We start from the raw sequence: 19,724 nt of genomic DNA on the forward strand, positions 1-19,724 counted from the left end.
CTGGTTTAGACATTATTAACTTTATTATAGTAGCTGGATGGATAACTGGTTTAATTTCACTTCTAAAACACTACTAAAGTTACCAGATGGTAGCACAGAAGATTGATTAATGAGAAATAGAACTAAGACGACAATCTATTCATTTAATGATAGGCAGCTCACCTTTGCAAGAAATGCTTATTGCCAATTGTGATGCAGTTCTTCTTTAGATGCTGAGAATAACACAAGTAAAGTCTGTCCTACCTTAATATAGCTCTATAACCAAACTTTTGTTAGGTGCATCTGCTGTCTATAGGTTGTACCTATGTAAGAATATAAGACTTTACACGGTGCCAAAACATTACATCTCTTAGTTACAGTTTTTACATTGTGCAGATTGAGTGATTGAAATTCTCATATGTTGGCAGTTTGGTAGGCAGATTAACTCCCCATTTGTCCAGGTCACAAAAACCACCACCTCAATTGGTATTACTGTTGGTGATCTCAGCTAACAGATCAAGTGATTGTCTAAAGAGATCACAGCTGAGAGAACATCACAGAAATATGCAACAGAGGGTCCTGTGGCACCGTTAAGACTAACAGAAGTATTGGAGCATAAGCTTTCGTGGGTGAATGCCCACTTCATCAGACGCAAGCCTGATGTATTCTGTATTCACAGAAATGTATTCCTAAAGGATAAGGACAGGACAGGAGATATGGTGGCATGGTAGGGTGAAATAATTTATATTATAGAGCATTAACTTTGCTTCAGCAGTTTAACAAAACTGAGATTAAATCACACATACTGAAGATAAAGCTTGTCTAATTCTTATGTACAGTCATTTTTTATCAACAGCAATGTCATTAAATCCTGAATAAAACATGTAGCTTTCTATGTTGTTTCACCTTGTTTAAAAGATAGTTAATAATATTTCTGTTCAGAGACCTTCCTTCAGTTAGACTTTTCAGATCCCAAGACATGCAAGACAAATATGTAGATTTGACTTCTAACACACTATTTGTTTTAAGGAATTAAATGAAATAAAGGAATCATTTAACATCCACCCATATGAGAGAGCAAGATTACAGATCCTTTGGTTCTCAGTTGGCGGAACTGAAACGAAGGACTATTAATAACGTACTTTCAGCTTTGACTATAATCAACTGTAATAACAAGATAGAAGTTACAAAAAATTCTTTTTGTTGAAACCACTTTTGTAATACTGCTTTTTAATAACCCTCATAATGGCCGAATTAGAAGGACCCCAACTGAAGTCATTCATCCCACATAAAACAAACATTGCTTTTTCTTCTTAGCTTTGTTTTACAAGCTACATTATTTCCAGATGATGCTTGAGGGGCCTAAGGGTTTCAAGATTTAGATGCTTAAATAGACAGCTGCTTTCTATTTACCGTATAAATCAAGGATAAATCAAAGAAGAATCTAAATAGTGGACTTCATTTACCGCCATTATAGAGCACAAGCTGAGAAAGAAAAAGAATAGAAAGAGAGAAACATCTCATCAAGCAATTACAAAGTTTTATTTAGATTATTAACAAAGGAGGAGGAAATGCAGTGACATTTGTAGAATCCTGGACTTCCAAACAACATTAGCTCTGCACAGCAGGTAAGAAATAATTCACTAGACTGGGAATTGGCCAGGAAAAATTCAGCTCTGATCAGCAGTTCTCACAAATCCATCAGGCTTTGCTACTGGGCTCAAAATGCAGAACTTACTTTGCTCATATTGTTTTAACTTTCCTTATTGGCTATAAAAATAACTCAGTTCTAGCCCTTAACTAATGCAGAAACATCACATTTTGGACTATGCTTTGGAGGATGGATCATGAGAGCATTTTTGTATTTTCAAAGATGGGGTCATATGCCCCCCATATGAAAGATGCGTTGCAAAGGAACTTTCTTGCACAGTTCATATGATTTGGTCACATGACCTTCAACATATGGCACCAGAGTGCTCTAAAACACTAGGAATTTCTTGAAACTGACTTTAAAATGTGTCCAAGAAATAAATGTTTAGTAAAAGTATGTATTGAACAACTGTGTAGCTACTCTATAGATCTTGTGGGATGAAAAAAAAATAATATTTTGTACTTCTACAGCACCTTTCATCTGAGGGATTTCCAAATACCATATAAATAAGCCAGAGGTTTAATTGCTAGAGGGTACTTCAGGCCACTGACAAGCTTTTAATTGCCTTTGAAATGACATTTAGGCGACATCCCCAAAGATGGGACAATTTAGAACTCCAGCACCTAATTGGTATGTGTACAAGGATGTATTTCTAGGGTTCACTTTGGCAAACATCCACTTATTTTCTACCTCCCAAATATAAATGTCAAATTTTAAACTCAACTGAGTTACAGAAGTTTCCCCATGTGGCCAGTTACCAATTTACCTTGGCTGTTCGTGGATAACTTAGCCAACTAGAAGATCGGTGGCTTAAATTCTCAGTGCTGGTAGTTGGCTAGTGTGAAAATAAAGGGGTAGATTTTCAAAAGAATTCAGCAGCTAGCTACCTCTGAGTGCTGAGAACTTCTGGAAGTCTGACCCCAATTATGGGTGTTGGCACTTCCAGAAGTCTGCTCCAAAAGGCCTTCAACTTGCCACTCAACATCTAAGGCCAAATACTAGTAAGCAGCAAGTAAAGCACCTGCTGCCATAAGCCTCCATCCCAGTTTTGCATAGAATTGCTGTTAAAATTAACGTAGACAATGAACAAAACCAACATGACTAAATGTGCACTGAATATGCACAAGTGATGCATGTCAACTTATTAGAATAAAAAATTATTTTTCAATTTAAATTTTGTTCTTTAGTGAGTTTTTCAACTTCTACCTAAAATTAACTATTTCATAAGACTTGGGGGAGAATTCTAAAGATAAAAAAGATCTTTAATCTTAAAAACTAGATGTAATCCCCCAGGTCCCCAAACATAACCATGCCTTTCCCCCTATCTCGAGCGGGGTGGGGGTGGGGGGATGGACAGAATTCCAGGGGTCTCTGCTTAAAATCAGCACCTTTTTCCATGACGGCACAGTTAGCACCTTCCAGGCAACCAAATTAGGCCATTACAGCTATCATTCATTGGTTAAGAATGTGTGCAAGCGTTAAAATATTTTGTCCTTCTATACAGATTTTCATTCAAACATCTCAAAGTGCTTTACCTACATTAGCTATTTAAAGGCCACCAAATTTCAGTGAGATAGGTTTGATAGCTAGAGATTGATTGTGCCACTGCCACTTGAAACACAGCCACTTCTGGGCTGAAATCAGTCAAAGCAACTCTATTCAAGATTTTACGATGGGCCATGAAGACTCCTGTAACTTGAAGAGGCCTTTGAACATGTAGCTTTACTGCCTAAAGTTGGAATTTGACAAGGCACTGAGGTTAATTACCCCTATGAAAAATTATCTGAGATGTGTAATGATGAGTGCTCAGGAATGGTTTAAAATGGCACCTCTAGCAGTGTAGTGCCCCCTTACAACACACTGGGACATGGGTTCAGAACTGACCCAAAGGAAAGAGTACCACGTATGAAGAGCACCAACCCACTGAGACCCTTGCAAAGTCTAAAGGACATCTGGTTGTCCATGCTTACCCAACTGAAAGAGCTTTTAGACTTATGTTATATTCTCTTTTAATAAAACACATGATATGGTTCTTTCCTTATGTTAAGAGGTGACTTTTTTGTTTTGTTTGTTTAACACCATGTTTTGAGTTACAAATCAGTTGATATGTTAAAGATTAGTATGTTACTTCTCAAAAACACAACAGACATGAATCAGAGAGTATAAAATCACTGGTGTTGTAAGAAGTTACTCTGAAATATGGCATCACAGGTGGCAAGACTAAATAGGAAAAAATGCTGATGATTGTTTATTCAATAACCTTAGCCAGCACTCTGGCTTTTGAATAGCAAAATGGCATTGTTTGTGTATTGCATATAAACAACTCTGGCCAGGATATGCAAGTCAAGCGATGTTGCTAGTTAAATTAACCATTTTGAGCCACCAAAATATAACCTGTTAGATAAAAAGTAATAGTTTTAATAGATATTAGCTAGTGTGTTGAGACCACAGCCTATCATGCTGACCAATATTGTTTCCTTGTATTCCCCTATTAGTCTGTCTGTATTCATCAGTTGTCTCTTGTCTTATACTTAGGGTTTGTAGGGCAGGGACTATGTTTTTTTTGGTCCATGACTGGAGCTTCTAGGTTCTAAGATAATGCAAATAATAATAATAATAATAATAATAATAATAAAGGATCTTCTAAAAGGTACATAATCTTTTAAAAGCTTGAAATATGTGAAGATGGAGTTGTACAGTTTCTAATCCCTCAGAGTTTGGTTTCCTGAAACACTTACTAAAACTCAAGGTAAAATAGGGTTATATTTCCATGATCAAACATAGTAATTTATAAACTAGGAAAAACATTTTTGCACAGATTTATAAAATAAAATGTAACAATGTAAACCAATATAAACCAGTGACATTTGAAAAGAATGTATATATAATACCATTTAAGACTTGGGAAGAAGTTTCTTTGTCGTATAAATTAACAGTATAGTAAACAAGAAGTTTTCTGACAGTCATGCAACCAATTTACAAATTGTTGTCCCATCTGCAGATATTGGCTTAGACCAGATGAGAAGCCATCCTTAGAAGTGTATGTGTACGCATGTTCAGAAAACACCAGTTTGGTCTACAACTTCATTTATATATTGGGCACTGCTGTTTCAAAGATGTATTAGGGTTTGTTTCAAGAGCAGATCTGCATAATATTTTAGGCCTTTTAAAATATTGGTAGATGCCAAAGAGCTTTTTTTTTTTTTCCAAGTATGGTTTTAACTACATCTTCCAAATGTATCTGATTGCAACTGTCTTGAAAATTGCAAGTTGACAGGCTATGGAAGGTTTCTTAGCTTTGAATAGCTGTGGTTTGTTTTGCCATTTGTAAGTATATTTTTCATTTTCTTACTAAGTTTCAGACATGATGTCATTTTGAGAGGTTCCTATATTTTGGTGTTGGTGGTTGCCTCATTGTCACACACTTTGATAAACTTTTGCAGATTTAGGGATGTTGCTGCTTCTATTTTCAGAAGTTCACTGAAACATTAAATTCAATACTCACGTAATCAGGAAGTGGAGAGTCATCTGAACTGAGGGAGCCTCTCAAGGTTTGCGTGGCTTGCTCCAAAACTTTGTTGTGTTTTTTAGACAACAAAGAAAACAAACTGAAAAAGAACACAAAAATCAAAAAAATGTTTACTATAATAAGAATTCACAAGCAACCCTCTACTTCCAGTTAGCTAGACTATTCAATTAGAAAAAACTGTCCATAATATTTCCTTGAATTGGGAGATTTAAAGAAAAATACAATGCACATCAGTTGCATGGGTAATATATGCTTTACATCTTCGGTAAGTGAGAAAGAACTTTGAATTCCATACCACAAAATACGGAGAAAGAAAGTTAAGTTTTCGTGCTTAAATATTCAAAAGTCTGGGAATAACAAAGTCAAGATTGTATGTGCAACTTAAATTCTGCTCATGTATATCCATAACAATTAAGTCTTCAAGCTCACTATCTGAATGCAGTACATTTATTTTCCACAACCTTGGGTACATATAGTATATTGTACATTTCCCCCCACTTTTTATGTTTCAGTTTGTTAATGTTCTAGTACATTAAAAAACCCTAAGTTAATAAAGATATGTATTTTACTAATTTAGTCAGGACTCCCATACTATACATTTTCTTTTCAGGGAGCAGCAGAGACTTCTGGTGCAATTCAGAGGATGAGGAACTGAATCACAAAGGTAATTTCTCTGTGAATTTAGAGGGGCTATGTATGTCTTCATTGTTTTCTATTATTTTTAACTTCTTATACTTTGGGTGGAAATTTCAAAATCATCTAAGTTACTTACCTCATCATAAAAAGTCCCACTAAGAACATTCCCTTATGCTCCTAAGTCACTTTGGATCTTTTAAAAGTCCTGTGCTTAATCTTTACTAATTGGGATAAGCACTGTGTATTCCCCAAATATTTTATTTTACATGCACTACCTGGCATACATAGTACTACAAGATGCTAAACAGATGTATTAAGTCTGAAGAAAAATGTAAATTATGCAGTCCGTTACTGTATAGATTCATAGACAAGCCCAGAAAGGACCACTGTGATCATCTAATCTGACCCGCATAACAAAGGCCATAAAACTTCCCTGAATTAATTCCTATTTGCATGTGAGCCTATCTTTTAGAAAAACATCTGATCTTGATTTAAAAAGTGCTAGTGATAGAGAAACTAACCCTTGCCAAATTAAAAATGGTTAGTTATCCTCACAGTTAAAAAGGGACACCTTATTTCCAGTCTGAATTTGTACGAGCTCCTCAGCAGTGAATTTACTGGTTCAGGTTAACTACATAGATGAAAGTAGTACTTTAGAAGGTATGTATTTTAAAGAGACTGCTCTTTAGTGCCACTGGTGTTCCTTTGTTGAGTGTCTTCACTATACCCTTCACTATTTTGTACACCACCTATTCTCTCTCTTCAGGCTAAAGAACGTCAACAATCTGACTTCATATGTAAATCCTGCGTACCTCTAAACGGTTTTGTTGCCTTTCAAGACTTTGACTCTCTCTGCTACTGTAAATTATTCTCTAGGTAAGCTGATCAAAGCTGAACACTGTACATAAAAGAATATCAAAGTGACACAGTGGCCACGAATTATGGGGTTTTGTGTGCTTAACCTGATCTATTACATTATCGTAAAAATAATTCACGGGCAGTTGACCGCTTCTTATTCTCACTTCATGCCTGTAGGTCCCTTCACCAGGATATCCATCTGTTTTAATTTTTCAGATTTTAAAACTTTACCCTACTGCACCCCCCAAAAAATTAAATTAAAATTTATTTTCATTAAGGTTAATAGGTGATTTAGAAGATGGGTGGTTTGATGGATAAAACACTGGCCTTTCAAGCAGAGTTTAAATCTAGCCTTCAGCTCTCAGTCACAGTAAACTGACAGGTTCATCTTCGTTTTCAGATGTATGGGTATGTTCCTGGACACTGGGTAGAGCATGACTATTAATCTTGAAATTTTGAACACATTTAATAGTGAACGTAATCTTTATGCTGTCTATTTATTATAAACACAAAGACATCACAATACTGTACTGCCTTGTCTGATGTTAACACAGAGATGTGCATGGTGCTTTAAAGACACAGAAAGACAAATCCCTGCCCTGTGCATCTTACAATCTAAGGCTACATCTACACTACAGGGGGAGGTCGATTTAAGATACGCAAATTCAGCTACGCGAATAGCGTAGCTGAATTCGACGTATCGCAGCCGACTTACCCCGCTGTAGGGACGGCAGCAAAATCGACCTCTGCGGCTTCCCGTTGACGGCGCTTACTCCCACCTCCGCTGGTGGAGTAAGAGCGTTGATTCGGGGATCGATTGTCGCGTCCCAACGGGATGTGATAAATCGATCCCCGAGAGGTCGATTTCTACCCGCCAATTCAGGCGGGTAGTGTAGACCCAGCTTAAGGGAAGCAAGGCATAGGGAGACAGGATGTAGTCAAGGAAGTGGAAAAGCAAGGAATAGTGTTGCACAACAGAAAGCCAAGAAATCATCTGTTTAACATACGCACCACAGTGTTTGATGGAGGGATATGAAGGAGGAAAGTAGCCTGAATGATGTGGATGAGAGAGGTCATTCCAGGTATACAGGGCAGTTATGTAAGGAAGCATGGCAGTAAATGTAGGAGGACGTAAACTGAAGGTGAAGGCAGAGGGAAGGCCCTGACGTTGATAGCAGTAGGAAATGAAAGACTAGGGTTAGTGCTCAGCACTTTCTGACAATCGGAACCCCTATAGGGTGCCTCGAGTTGAGTATCCAAAAAATGCAGACCTCCAAAATTGCTAGTCACTTTTGAAAATCTTGGCCTAGAAGAATGCAGGAGCAGAGCTGTGTACAGCCTTGAAGTGTTCAGCTTCTGGCCTTGACAAATGTTATATTGCCCTACTTATACCATACATTTACTGACTCACAAACCATACAATTTATTACTGTCTGGATCCCTGCTTTATGAAGCTCCCCAACCTGTTTATTATAATTTCTAACTTTTCTATGTCTCTCAGGCAGTTAGCTTACTACTTTTACCCTCAAATCCATTCACCACTTCTATTTTCAATCTCCCCATATAATATATTACAGAGACAAACTACAGACACTTTTGCTTCTCTTTGATGGCTATAACCATTCTGAAAGTGCGACGTGCCACCACAGCAAGGTCAAGGGGCTTGAAAGTCAACCATGTTTTAGTTCTGGATATGGCTCACAGACAGGGCCGGCTCCAGCATTTCTGCCGCCCCAAGCCAAAAAAAAAAAAAAAAAGCCACGATTGGCGGTGGCAGTTCAGTGGCAGGTCCTTCGCTCCTAGAGGGAGTGAGGGACCTGCCGCCCCCAAATTGCCGCAGGTGCCGCCCCTCTTCCTTGGCCGCCCCAAGCACCTGCTTGTTAAGCTGGTGCCTGGAGCCGGCTCTGCTCACAGACAACACTGGTCTCACTAGTCAATTATAGCCTGTTTGAGGTAATCAAATGTCCATGCAGATTCTTTGAGATCTCTCAGTTGCCTTTGATACCAGTGACCACAAGGCTGTAGTTCTTGGCAAGCATAGAGTAGCTCCATTCTTTTATCTCTGAAAGAATCCACATGGTAGTACTGCCCCAAGAATCCCTCTTTTGGAGGGTACCACTGGGCTCCTCCTGTTCAACATGCTTGTGAGACAATCAGAATATACAGTGACACAATCTGAGACTGCAGTGCTTTCAATTTGCAATGACAATAGCTCTATAATTGTGTGATATCATAACTGTTGAAATATTCTCAGTTGCTTAAACTACGGACTCCTGGATTTAAAAGGGAGGGGAATGGGTAATAAAGCACTCAGATAGTATGGTAATAGGCATAATATAAGCTAGATTGATTGCAGAGAGCATTTCCAGAGAATCCACCTCAGTTTTGGAACCTGCTTCTTCACACTGGTTCATCAAAACCTGAATTTGTTAAGCTCATATATTCCCCTGCCACTCCCCATGTTTTTCTGGAATTGTGGATGGAGTGCGTTTTATGGAGAGTTCGGATTGGTTTGTGTCCTAATTTGTATGTTTTATTATATAATTCTTCTACATGCACTCAGAACTCTGGATGGTCATACTTGTAAAAAGCTTTTTTTCTTGGTGCAGTCGACTATATCCAAGAGGTGACATGATTTGCCATTAGTAGAAGAGGTCTGCTGTTGTACATTCTTTTATCAGTTCCTGCTGGCTCATTTTCAGAGCATTTATAAGGATTTAGAGCTGGTATAAGATTTCACAAAAATCACTAATATTATTTAGTTATTTATTAGTGAGTATAAAATCAACAACACAAAACAGGGTAAATAAAAGCTAGTGACACCCACTAACAATGAAGTGGTGGTGTTAGCATTGGCAGAGCCTACTCTGTTCAAGTGTTACATTATATAAACAAATATATACATTTCTATAGCCAGTTTCATAAAATAGTATGCAAGAGGCAGATTATTCCTGGGTTAATATACTATAGATACAGAATCTTTTGGGGATCTGAGAGACTGAGGTTTAGTGCTTTGAAGAGCAGAGAGAACTCAAAAACTTTTCTCTCTCTGCAAAAGTGTTGATCAGAGTTTGAGCAAGTCTTCTTTGTTTGAGCAAGTGTTCTTTGTTCTTTACTTGCTTAAAATAAAGTCAGGATCTTTTACACTAACAATATAGCCTCACACTAACAATATCCTGATTCTTTATGGTTATCCAAGAACCTCAGCAAAAGGCAAGAGATTTTTGCAATACTCTTCTGAGGGAGTCGAGAGGAATGAATTAGTTTTTCAAACCCACACCTTACCTTTTCTCTTAAGAGCCAATTCAATGTCCTATCAATTCCCAACATCTCTTCAGACTGTGTCATTTTAGGAATAGTATTAATAGCTTGATTTCTATAACACTTTATATTCAAATTCCTTATCAGTCATTAATTCTCACAACTACCTTTATGATAGCTATATATTGTCCACCCTACGTTACAGATGGAGAAACTGAAGCAGAATAATGAAGTAACATGCCCAAGACCAGAGGGAATCAGGATCAGAGCTGATGTTAGAAATATGGCTTCCTGAGTCCAAGCCCCAGGATGAAACAATCACTGAACCACACCTCTCTCAATTGTCTGATATACAAATAGCGGTAAATAAGATTAAGAAGTACTAATCCTTTGTGATAATTATAGGTGGTGATCAATACCTACAGCTTTAAGAATAATTCAATAGATCTGAAGGCAGTGAAAATCTGCATCCCAGAGAAAAGTACAGAAGAAAGCAACTACTTTCCTAACCTCTGGAATCTCTCATCCTCTTTTTCCCCTCAAGTGGATCCATCTGCAGTCTTTTATCAAGATATATACCTGCTTAGGCCTCATATCAGTCTCCCACCGATCTACAACCTTTACAATTGGAAACACTTGGAACAGATCCTCAGTCTACAAGACTACTGAAAGTGAATAAGAAAACAAAAATAAAATCATCTAGGATAATGGCATACACAGCAGCACAGTGTATGGGGAGCGATAGCTCAGTGGTTTGAGCATTGGCCTGCTAAACTCAGGATTGTGAGTTCAATCCTTGAGGGGGCCACTTAGGGATCTGGGGCAAAAATCAGTACTTGGTCCTGCTAGTGAAGGCAGGGGGCTGGACTCAATGACCCTTCAGGGTCCCTTCCAGTTCTAGGAAATAGGTATATATATATTATCTAAATATTATTATCCCTTTCCCTTCCCAAATCCAGGTGCTGTATTTATACAACAAATTGCTCATTTGAGGACAGATTTTCAGCTTGTCTAAAGCTTGGCTTTGAAAACTGGTTGTTTATCTGCACTGGGGAAGAGGAGGTTACTCACCCTGTGCAGTAACTGACGTTCTTCAAGATGAGTGTCCCTGTGGGTGCTCCACTCCAGGTGTTGGTGCGTCCCTGCACCTTTGCTCGGAGATTTTTTGCAGCAGTACTCATACCGGCCACGCATGCGCAGAGGCTGCCCCCGGCTGTGAGTCTAGGTTAATAGTACGCATGCGTGGCCAGTCTCCTCAGTTCCTTCTCTACAATGGAGGCTACCCCAACTCCGAAGTAGAAGGGAGGAGGGTGGGTAGTGGAGCACCCACAGGGACACTCATCTCGAAGAACGTCAGTTACTGCACAGGGTGAGTAACCTCCTCTTCTTCTTCAAGAGATGTCCCTGTGGGTGCTCCGCTCCAGGTGACTTAAAGGCCATGTGTCTTAAGGAGGTAGGGACTTTGGATCTGATAGGAATGCCGTAATAGTTCAGCCCTGCCCAAGCGTATATCATATAGAGGGCCTTGAGTAAGGGCATAGTGTTTAACAAATGTGTGTTCAGAAGACCAGGTGGCTGCTTTACAGATATCAGCCAGGGGAACTTTGTGTAAGAATGCTACCGAGGCAGCCAGGGATCTAGTGGAGTGTGTTCTGATGCCGTCTGGAGGTGTAACTTTCTTCATCTGATAGCACAACCGGATGCATTGAGAAATCCAGTTTGAAAGTCTCTGGGTAGAAATAGGCGTACCTTTGGAGCGCTCCGCGATGGAGACAAAAAGTCTAGAAGAATTCCTAAAAGGTTTGGTTCTATCCAAATAGAAGGACAAGGCCCTGCGTACATCTAGTGTATGCATTGAGGCTTCGAACGAGTTTGCATGTGGTTTAGGAAAAAAGGTTGGTAGGTGTATCGGTTCATTAATGTGGAATGACGAGTGCACCTTTGGAAGAAATTTGGGGTGTAATCTGAGGGTAACCTTGTCTTTGAAAAATAGCGTATATGGTGGGTCTGCCATAAGAGCTGCTATTTCTCCTGCCCTTCTGGCAGAGGTAATTGCCACTAAAAATACTGTTTTCATCGAAAGGTGTAAAAGGGAGCACGTGGCTAGGGGTTCAAATGGTTGTTGAGTTAGGCAAGATAGTACTAGACGAAGGTCCCGTGGGGTGGTAGGTGGTTTAATGTCCGGGTATAGGGTTTGGAGTCCCTTGAGGAAACACTTGGTGATAGGATGAGCAAAGACGGAAGTATCATCAATTTTGTCATGAAAAGTTGTAATAGCAGCTAAATGGACCCTGATGGAGCTGAAAGGTCCAAGAGATAGTAAAGTATGAGCGAGAGAGATACTGACGTGGGACAAAGTTGTTTAGCTGAACACCAATGTGTGAATAGGTGGTGCGAGTAGATTGTGTTCTGCTATGTAGGAGCACTCTTTGAACTTTTTCAGAGCAATCTAGTTCGCTTTGGGAGAACCATGTAGGAACCAGGCTTTGAGGTGAAGCATGGACAGGTTGGGGTGGAGAAAGCGGCCGTGTTGTTGTGATAGGAGGTTCGGGATGAGAGGCAAGGAGATTGGTGGTCGAATCGACATTCTGGTGAGGAACGGAAACCACAGTTGTCTGGGCCACGACGGGGCAATTAGGATCACCGGTCTGTTCGTATTTTTATCAGGACCCTGTTAAGAACCGGTATCGGGGGAAACGCATAGAGTAAGTTTCGGTGCCATAGGATCATGAATGTGTCTCCCAGGGAATGTTTGCCCAGTCCTGCTCTGGAGCAAAAATTGGGACATTTCTTGTTTTTTGTAGTTGCAAAAAGGTCTATGGTTGGGTAACCCCAAATGCGGAATACGCTGTGAATGTTTTTCTTGTCTATCTCCCATTCATGGTCCCATGGGAAGCGTCTGCTTAGTTCGTCCGCTGTGGTGTTCATTACTCTGGGAAGATAGGCAGCCGATACCCCGATGTTGTTCACAATGCACCAATTCCAGAGCTTCATAGCCTCTGTTCACAGCGAATGGGATCCGAGCTCCTCCCTGCCTGTTTACATAAAACATGCATGCAATATTGTCTGTCATTATGTGTACGTGATGATTCTTGATTAATGGCAGGAAGTGACGGCACGCATTGCGAATAGCTCGAAGTTCTAGGACATTTATGTGCAGGGAGGTCTCGGTTGAAGACCATAGCCCCTGGACTGTGTGGTGAGACATGTGTGCACCCCAGCCTGTCAGAGATGCATCGGTAGTCAGTATGAGGGATGGAGCCTGTTGAAGAAAAGGGACTCCAGAGCAGAGGTTGGAGTGAACTGTCCACCAGTATAGAGAATCTTTGACTTGGACAAGTATGTTTAGAGAGTGCACATTCGGTCTGTAAACCGTGGCCAACCACGCTTGGAAGCACCTCATGTAGAGGCATGCATTTTGGACGACAAAAGTGCACGAGGCCATGTGACCTAGTATTTGTAGGCAGTCTCAGACAGTCACCTGCGAATTTTTGTGGCCATTTGGCTTATGGAGTTGAAGCGGTCGGGTGGGAGAGATGTCAATCCCGTCCGGGAGTCGAAGCATGCTCCTATGAACTGCAGCTGTTGGGTGGGGCATAATGTGGATTTGTTTTTGTTTATTTGGAGGCCTAGAGACAGGAAACAATTGACGGTAAGCCGCGTGGATTAGAGAGCTTTGTTGAACATTGAAGCTTTGAGGAGGCAATCGTCTAGATATGGAAATATTACGACCCCTTGTTTCCTGAGGTAGGCAGTAACTACGGCTAGGATCTTGGAAAAAACATGGGGGGCCGTGGACAGTCCGAAGGGGAGAATCCTGTATTCAAAATGGGTTGAGCCAAGAGTAAAACGTAGGAATCGTCTTTGGGCCGGGTGTATAGTCACATGAAAATAGGTGTCTTGTAGGTCGAGGGATGAAAACCAATCGCCCTGTTCCAGCGCTGGGATTATGGTGGTGAGAGTAACCATCTTGAACTTTTGCTTTTTGACAAATTTGTTGAGACGCCTGAGGTCGAGGATTGGTCGCCATCCCCCATTTTTCTTTTCTGTTAAGAAATAATGGGAGTAAAAACCCTTCCCTTTGTGTCATTCTGGCACAATTTCTACTGCTCCCAGTTGAAGGAGACGTTGCACTTCTTGGAGGAGTAGCTGCTCATGAGAGGGGTCCCTGAAGAGGGACGGGGAGGGTGGGTGGGTGGGAGGCAAGGAGAGGACGGGGATGGCGTATCCAATTGTAACTACCTCTATGACCCACTTGTCGGAGGTAATGTTGTGCCATTGGTGGGAGAATGGTCGTAGGCGGTGTCCAAAGATAGGTGTGTTGGCTGAAGTGGGAACGCTGTTTTCTAAACCCTTGACCAGGGCTTCAAATCTGCCTATTAGTTGGAGGGGGTTGAGGCGCCCCTGCAGAATTGGGACGACAACATTAGAATCTTGGTCTTTGACGTTGTTGTTGTTCCTCCTGTGGTCTATGGGAGTGTTGTGTAAATGCGGGATAGCGTGGACGTTGGTACGGTTGGTATCTATATTGCCGTCTTCTGGTCATAGGTGCCTGGAGACGTAAGGACCGGAAGGTTGCCCTTGAGTCCTTCATTGAATGAAGCAGGTTGTTCGTGGTAGAAGCAAAAAGTTTTTCACCGTCAAAGGGAAGATGTTCAATGGTGCTCTGATCTTCTCAAGGAAAGAAAGAGGAGGAGAGCCATGAAGCCCGTCGCATGACCACTGCTGTGGCGGTTGATCTCGCTGCAGTGTTGGCTACATTGAGGGCCACTTGAAGGGTTGTACGTGATATGATTTGTCCCTCGGAAACCAGAGCTGTGAATTCTTGTTTCTTCTGTTCTGGAATGTCGTCAATAACATCCATGAATTTATTATAGTTTTTGTGATCATATTTTGCAAGGACTGCAGTATAATTAGCTATACGAAATTGTAGGGTTGAGGATGGATATACTTTACGACCCAAGAGGTCCAAGCGTTTACTGTCCTGGTTGGCTGGGGTGGACCGGGAATACTGTTATTTGGCCCTTGGTTCGCTGCGTCTACCATCAGTGAGTTTGGCGCTAGGTGGGTAAAAAGGAATTCAGAGCCCTTTGAAGGGATAAAGTACTTCCTGTCCGCTTGTTTACAGGTAGGTAAGCTTGTAGCTGAAGTCTGCCAGATGGACTTAGCGGGTTCTAAAAGGGCTACGTTGATTGGTAATGCCACCCTAGAGGAAGAAGAGGGCTGTAGGATGTCCGTTAGCTCATGCTGTTGTTCAGTGACTTCCTCCAAGTTAATTCTCAAGTCACTGGCAACTCTTTTGAAGAGGTCTTGGAATTTTGCGTAGTCATCCGACGGTGTTGGGAGGAAGGGGAAGTAAGGCTTCTTCAGGCGTTACCTCCGGCTCTGCTGGAATAGGTTTATCCTGGAAGTGTGACGGTGCTGCCAGGTGTCTTGTGTCACTGGCAGATTCGTCAGGTGGTGGCACCAGACCGGTGTTGCGCCTGGTCGAATTGTCGTAGCGCACGTGTTCGAGGGTACGATGCCCATGGTGTCCAATATTGCCATGGTGGTGGGTAGGGCACATGTGGTGCCATCCAGGGGTTCACCCCACAGGGGGCAGGATCCTGAGAATAGGATGAGGTAGTTTTTCTATAACCTCTATTGACTGGGGTCTGGGAGTGGGAGTCTTGATATGGAGAAAAAACTTCCTGTGGATCAGTTTCCTCCTCACTGGAGGAAGGCTGTTCAGATCCTGACTCAGGCATTGGAGAAAAACAGGCATTCATCAGGGGAGACTGCAGGCTAGGTGATACCAATAGATCTGCTGTCTGAGTAAATTGAAATGGTGAGGCTCCTGCGTCAGGTGAAAGCTGTGCAGGGGGAAGTTGCCGTGAGAGAACATTCCTCTGAGCAGGCGTTTTGCTTGTGATCTCCCTGTCAGTCTGCTCCGTGGTTGTCGGTGCCGCGGTCGGTGCCAGGCGGGCAACATTAGCCTGCAGGGGATCAGGCATGTTGTGAAATGTCGGATCCGCGTCCATCGCAGTGCCGAACGGTGCCATAAGAGAGGCAGGCAACTGAAAGCCTGAAGCCTCGGCACCGGAGCCTCGCACCGCCGCCGCAGCCTCAGGCGGCTTTCGCGCGGTTCCTGAGGAGCCCGGCTCATCAAAGCTGCTGAGGCGAGGAAATACCGGCAGGGAGACTGTTGATCTGCCTGAAGAAAGCTTGTGCCTCATAACCTTCTTTGGTGAAGAAGACTGCCCTTTCTTTGTAGATTTTCAGTTTTTTTGAGACGGGGGGGGGGGGAAGGGCTGTGGCGGGCAGCGGAGCCGGATTCAGCGCCTGGGTCTGAAACTGACCCGACGGACTTTTGCAGGAGGAGCAGTTTAAGTCAAAGCTCCCTGTCCTTCCGTGCCCTGGAACTAAGTTTGCTGCAGTGGGCACATTTTTGAGGAATGTGGGCTTCCCCCAAACATTTTATACACTGTGAGTGGCCATCTGACAGCGGGATAGCCTCCTTACATGTAGAACAGCGCTTGAAGCCTGTGGAGCCAGGCATGGCCGAAGCGGCTGCGGCTGACAGAAACCACTTTTTTTTCTTCTTTTTTTTTTGTAACAGATAAAGAGGTAATTAACTAAACTAACAACGAACTAACAACAAACTAACTACTAGAAGGGTAATTGTAACAAGAGTGAGGGATTTCCTAACGAGTCTGCTGAGCTCCGTCTCAGGCCGGGGACGGTAGAGAAGGAACTGAGGAGACTGGCCACGCATACGTACTATTAATCTAGACTCACAGCGGGGGGCAGCCTCTGCGCATGCGTGGCCGGTACGAGTACTGCTGCAAAAAATCTCCGAGCAAAGGCGCAGGGACGCACCAACACCAGGAGTGGAGCACCCACAGGGACATCTCTCGAAGAAGGATGCAGTGTTACTTCTGCAGTCATTAATACTGCTAATTCAGTAGTGTCGTCAGCACCATCTAGTGCTGCGCAGACAGCATCATTTGTTAAAACTGATCTAGAGGTGCCTAGTGCGGTGAGTCCAAGTGCAGATTAAACAAAGTGTCTCCGTCTATTTTGGAAGGTACAGTTCATTTCATGAAGAGGAAGAAAACAGCTCTGGAAGGAAGAGGAACTTCCACCACAAGTAGCTTTTTTGGGAAAACCCAACGAGCTGCTTTGGCTGCAAAGGGAATTTAAATACAAAACACAGAATAAAGCAGCAGGATTCTGGGTAATGTATTTCTTCAACATGTGGAAATGAAAACATACACAATATTAATCCTCCTGCACAGAAGTGGAGAACATATGGCAAAATGAATCCCCCGCCAGGAAAATAGAGGAGGATGAGTGAGGAGAGGGGAAGGAACAGCAGAATTAGAGAGAGAATTCCCTCTTCTTGCCTGATTTTCCCTTTTCTTCCTAAAATTTAAAATCTCGGATAATTTAATTAGGAGATTAGCTACTGAAACCTCCCCTACCAATTTCTACTTCTGAAGCATTGGTGGGTGTGTGTGATAAGGTGAGCTAACTATTAATTTCACAGAATTCCTGGGATGTGATGAAATTAGGCGAAGGAAAATGTAGGCTGAATATCAGGAATAACTACCGAACACTTACGTCTCAAGAAGTGTGAAACAGTGGGAATGGGGAAGTGTGGGGAAGCCTCATCACTCTAGACACTTAATAAATTAGAATAATAATTTGCACTTTATGTAGCAGCCTCTCTCTGAGCATCTGACAGCAACTGGTAAAATATTAATTTAGCCTCAGAGCACCACCTAAAGGTAGTATTGTTATTCCCATTTATCTGTGGCAGAGTCACAAAAAGGTCTCCTAATTCCCATTCATATGCCTTAATCACACTTCTACTTCTGCCTATTTAAGACTAGACTGGACACAACAATGGAAAAATATATAGTAGGAAAAAATCCTTCATAGTCAGGGTGGATAGACTAAATGAGATGATGATAGTGTAGGGTTTTCCATCATTACTTTCTGTGATATGTAATTTATATATTAACAATGTACTCAAGTTTAAAACAGTTAAAGCTCAAATACATAGGGACCTCCTTACCACATCCTTTCATAAGCATGCTTATGGATCAATGTTTTAATGAATCAATGGACCTCCAAAATCACACTAGAGAACAGGAAAAGCAACTTCTTAAGCATATATCTATAACGCAGGGGTCTCAAACTCAGATGACCCCAAGGGCCGCATGAGGACTAGTGCATTGGCCCGAGGGCAGCATCACTGAACCCTCCCACCCCCCGCTGCCTCTTGCCCCGCCCCCACTCCACCCCTTCCAATTAGGCCACGCCCCTACCCCACCTCTTCCCACCCCTATTTCCAATCCCTTCCCTGAAGTCCCCACCCCAACGCTGCCCCCAGGGGGTGCAGAAAGGATGCAGGGTGCAGCAGGGGCTGAGGGCAGGGAGTTGAGGTGCAGGAGGTGTGCAAGGTGCTCAGGGCAGGGAGTTAGTGTGTGGGGTACAAGAGGGGTATGGCAGGGGGTTGGTGCAGGGTGCAGCAGGTGGCTCAGGGCAGGGAGTGCAGGAGGGGTGTGGGATGTGACAGGGGGCTCAGGGCAGGGAGTTGGGGGTGCGGGATGTGGCAGGGGGCTCAGGGCAGGGAGTTGGGGGTGCAGGTTGGGACTGCTGAAGACTGTAGATGGAGTGGAGATTAAGGATAATCTAGGCATGGCACAATATCTAAACGAATATTTTGCATCTGTCTTTAATGAGGCTAATGAAGGGCTTAGGAATAGTGGCAGCATGACAGAGGGGAATAGGAGGAGGGATTGACATTACCATATCCGAGGTAGAAGCCAAAGTTGAACAGCTTAATGGGACTAAATCGGGCGGACCGGATGATCTCCATCCGAGACTATTGAAGGAACTGGCACAAGAAATTGCAAGCCTGTTAGCGATAATTTTTAATGAATCTGTAAACTCGGGAGTGGTACCGTTGGACTGGAAAATAGCTAATGTGGTTCCTATTTTCAAGAAAGGGAAAAAAAGTGACCCGGGTAACTACAGGCCTGTTAGTTTAACATCTGTAGTATGCAAGGTCTTGGAAAAAATTTTGAAGGAGAAAGTAGTTAAGGACCTTGAGGTCAATGGCAATTGGGACAAATTACAACATGGTTTTACGAAAGGCAGATCGTGCCAAACCAACCTGATCTCCTTTTTTGAGAAAGTAACAGACTTTTTAGATAAAGGAAATGCGGTGGATCTAATATACCTCGATTTCAGTAAAGCGTTTGATACGGTACCGCACGAGGAATTATTGGTTAAAATTGGAAAAGATGGGGATCGATATGAAAATCCAGAGGTGGATAAAGAACTGGTTAAAGGGGAGACTGCAGCGGGTCATACTGAAAGGTGAACGGTCAGGTAGGAGGGAGGTCACCAGTGGAGTTCCTCAAGGTTCGGTTTTGGGTCCGATTTTATTTAATCTATTTATTACTGACCTCGGAACCAAATGTAGGAGTGGGCTGATAAAGTTTGCGGATGACACAAAGTTGGGAGGTATTGCCAATTCGGAGACGGATCGGGATATCCTGCAGGGAGACTTGGATGACCTCGTAAATTGGAGTAATAGTAATAGGATGAAATTTAATAGTGAAAAGTGTAAGGTGATGCATTTAGGGATGACTAACAAGAATTTCAGTTATAAGCTGGGGATGCATCGGTTGGAAGTAACAGAGGAGGAGAAGGACCTCAGAGTCCTGGTTGACCGCAGGATGACTATGAGTCAGCAATGTGTCGTGGCCGTGAAAAAAGCCAATGCGGTCTTGGGATGCATTAGGCGAGGTATATCTA

General features: G+C 42.3%; 1 protein-coding gene across 2 annotated transcripts in view; it reads right to left on the minus strand.

Moving 5' to 3' along the window:
* Positions 1-19,724, minus strand: part of DYM (dymeclin) — a 333,130-nt gene that overhangs the window by 79,602 nt on the left and 233,804 nt on the right. For both annotated transcript variants that reach the window (XM_034773755.1, XM_034773754.1), the window contains exon 15: positions 5,136-5,238. In XM_034773755.1, coding sequence (XP_034629646.1) covers positions 5,136-5,238 — 103 coding nt within the window. The remainder of the gene's footprint in view (positions 1-5,135; positions 5,239-19,724) is intronic.

The sequence above is a fragment of the Trachemys scripta genome, chromosome 6, assembly GCF_013100865.1.
Source record: "Trachemys scripta elegans isolate TJP31775 chromosome 6, CAS_Tse_1.0, whole genome shotgun sequence".
Taxonomy (NCBI): Eukaryota; Metazoa; Chordata; order Testudines; family Emydidae; genus Trachemys; species Trachemys scripta.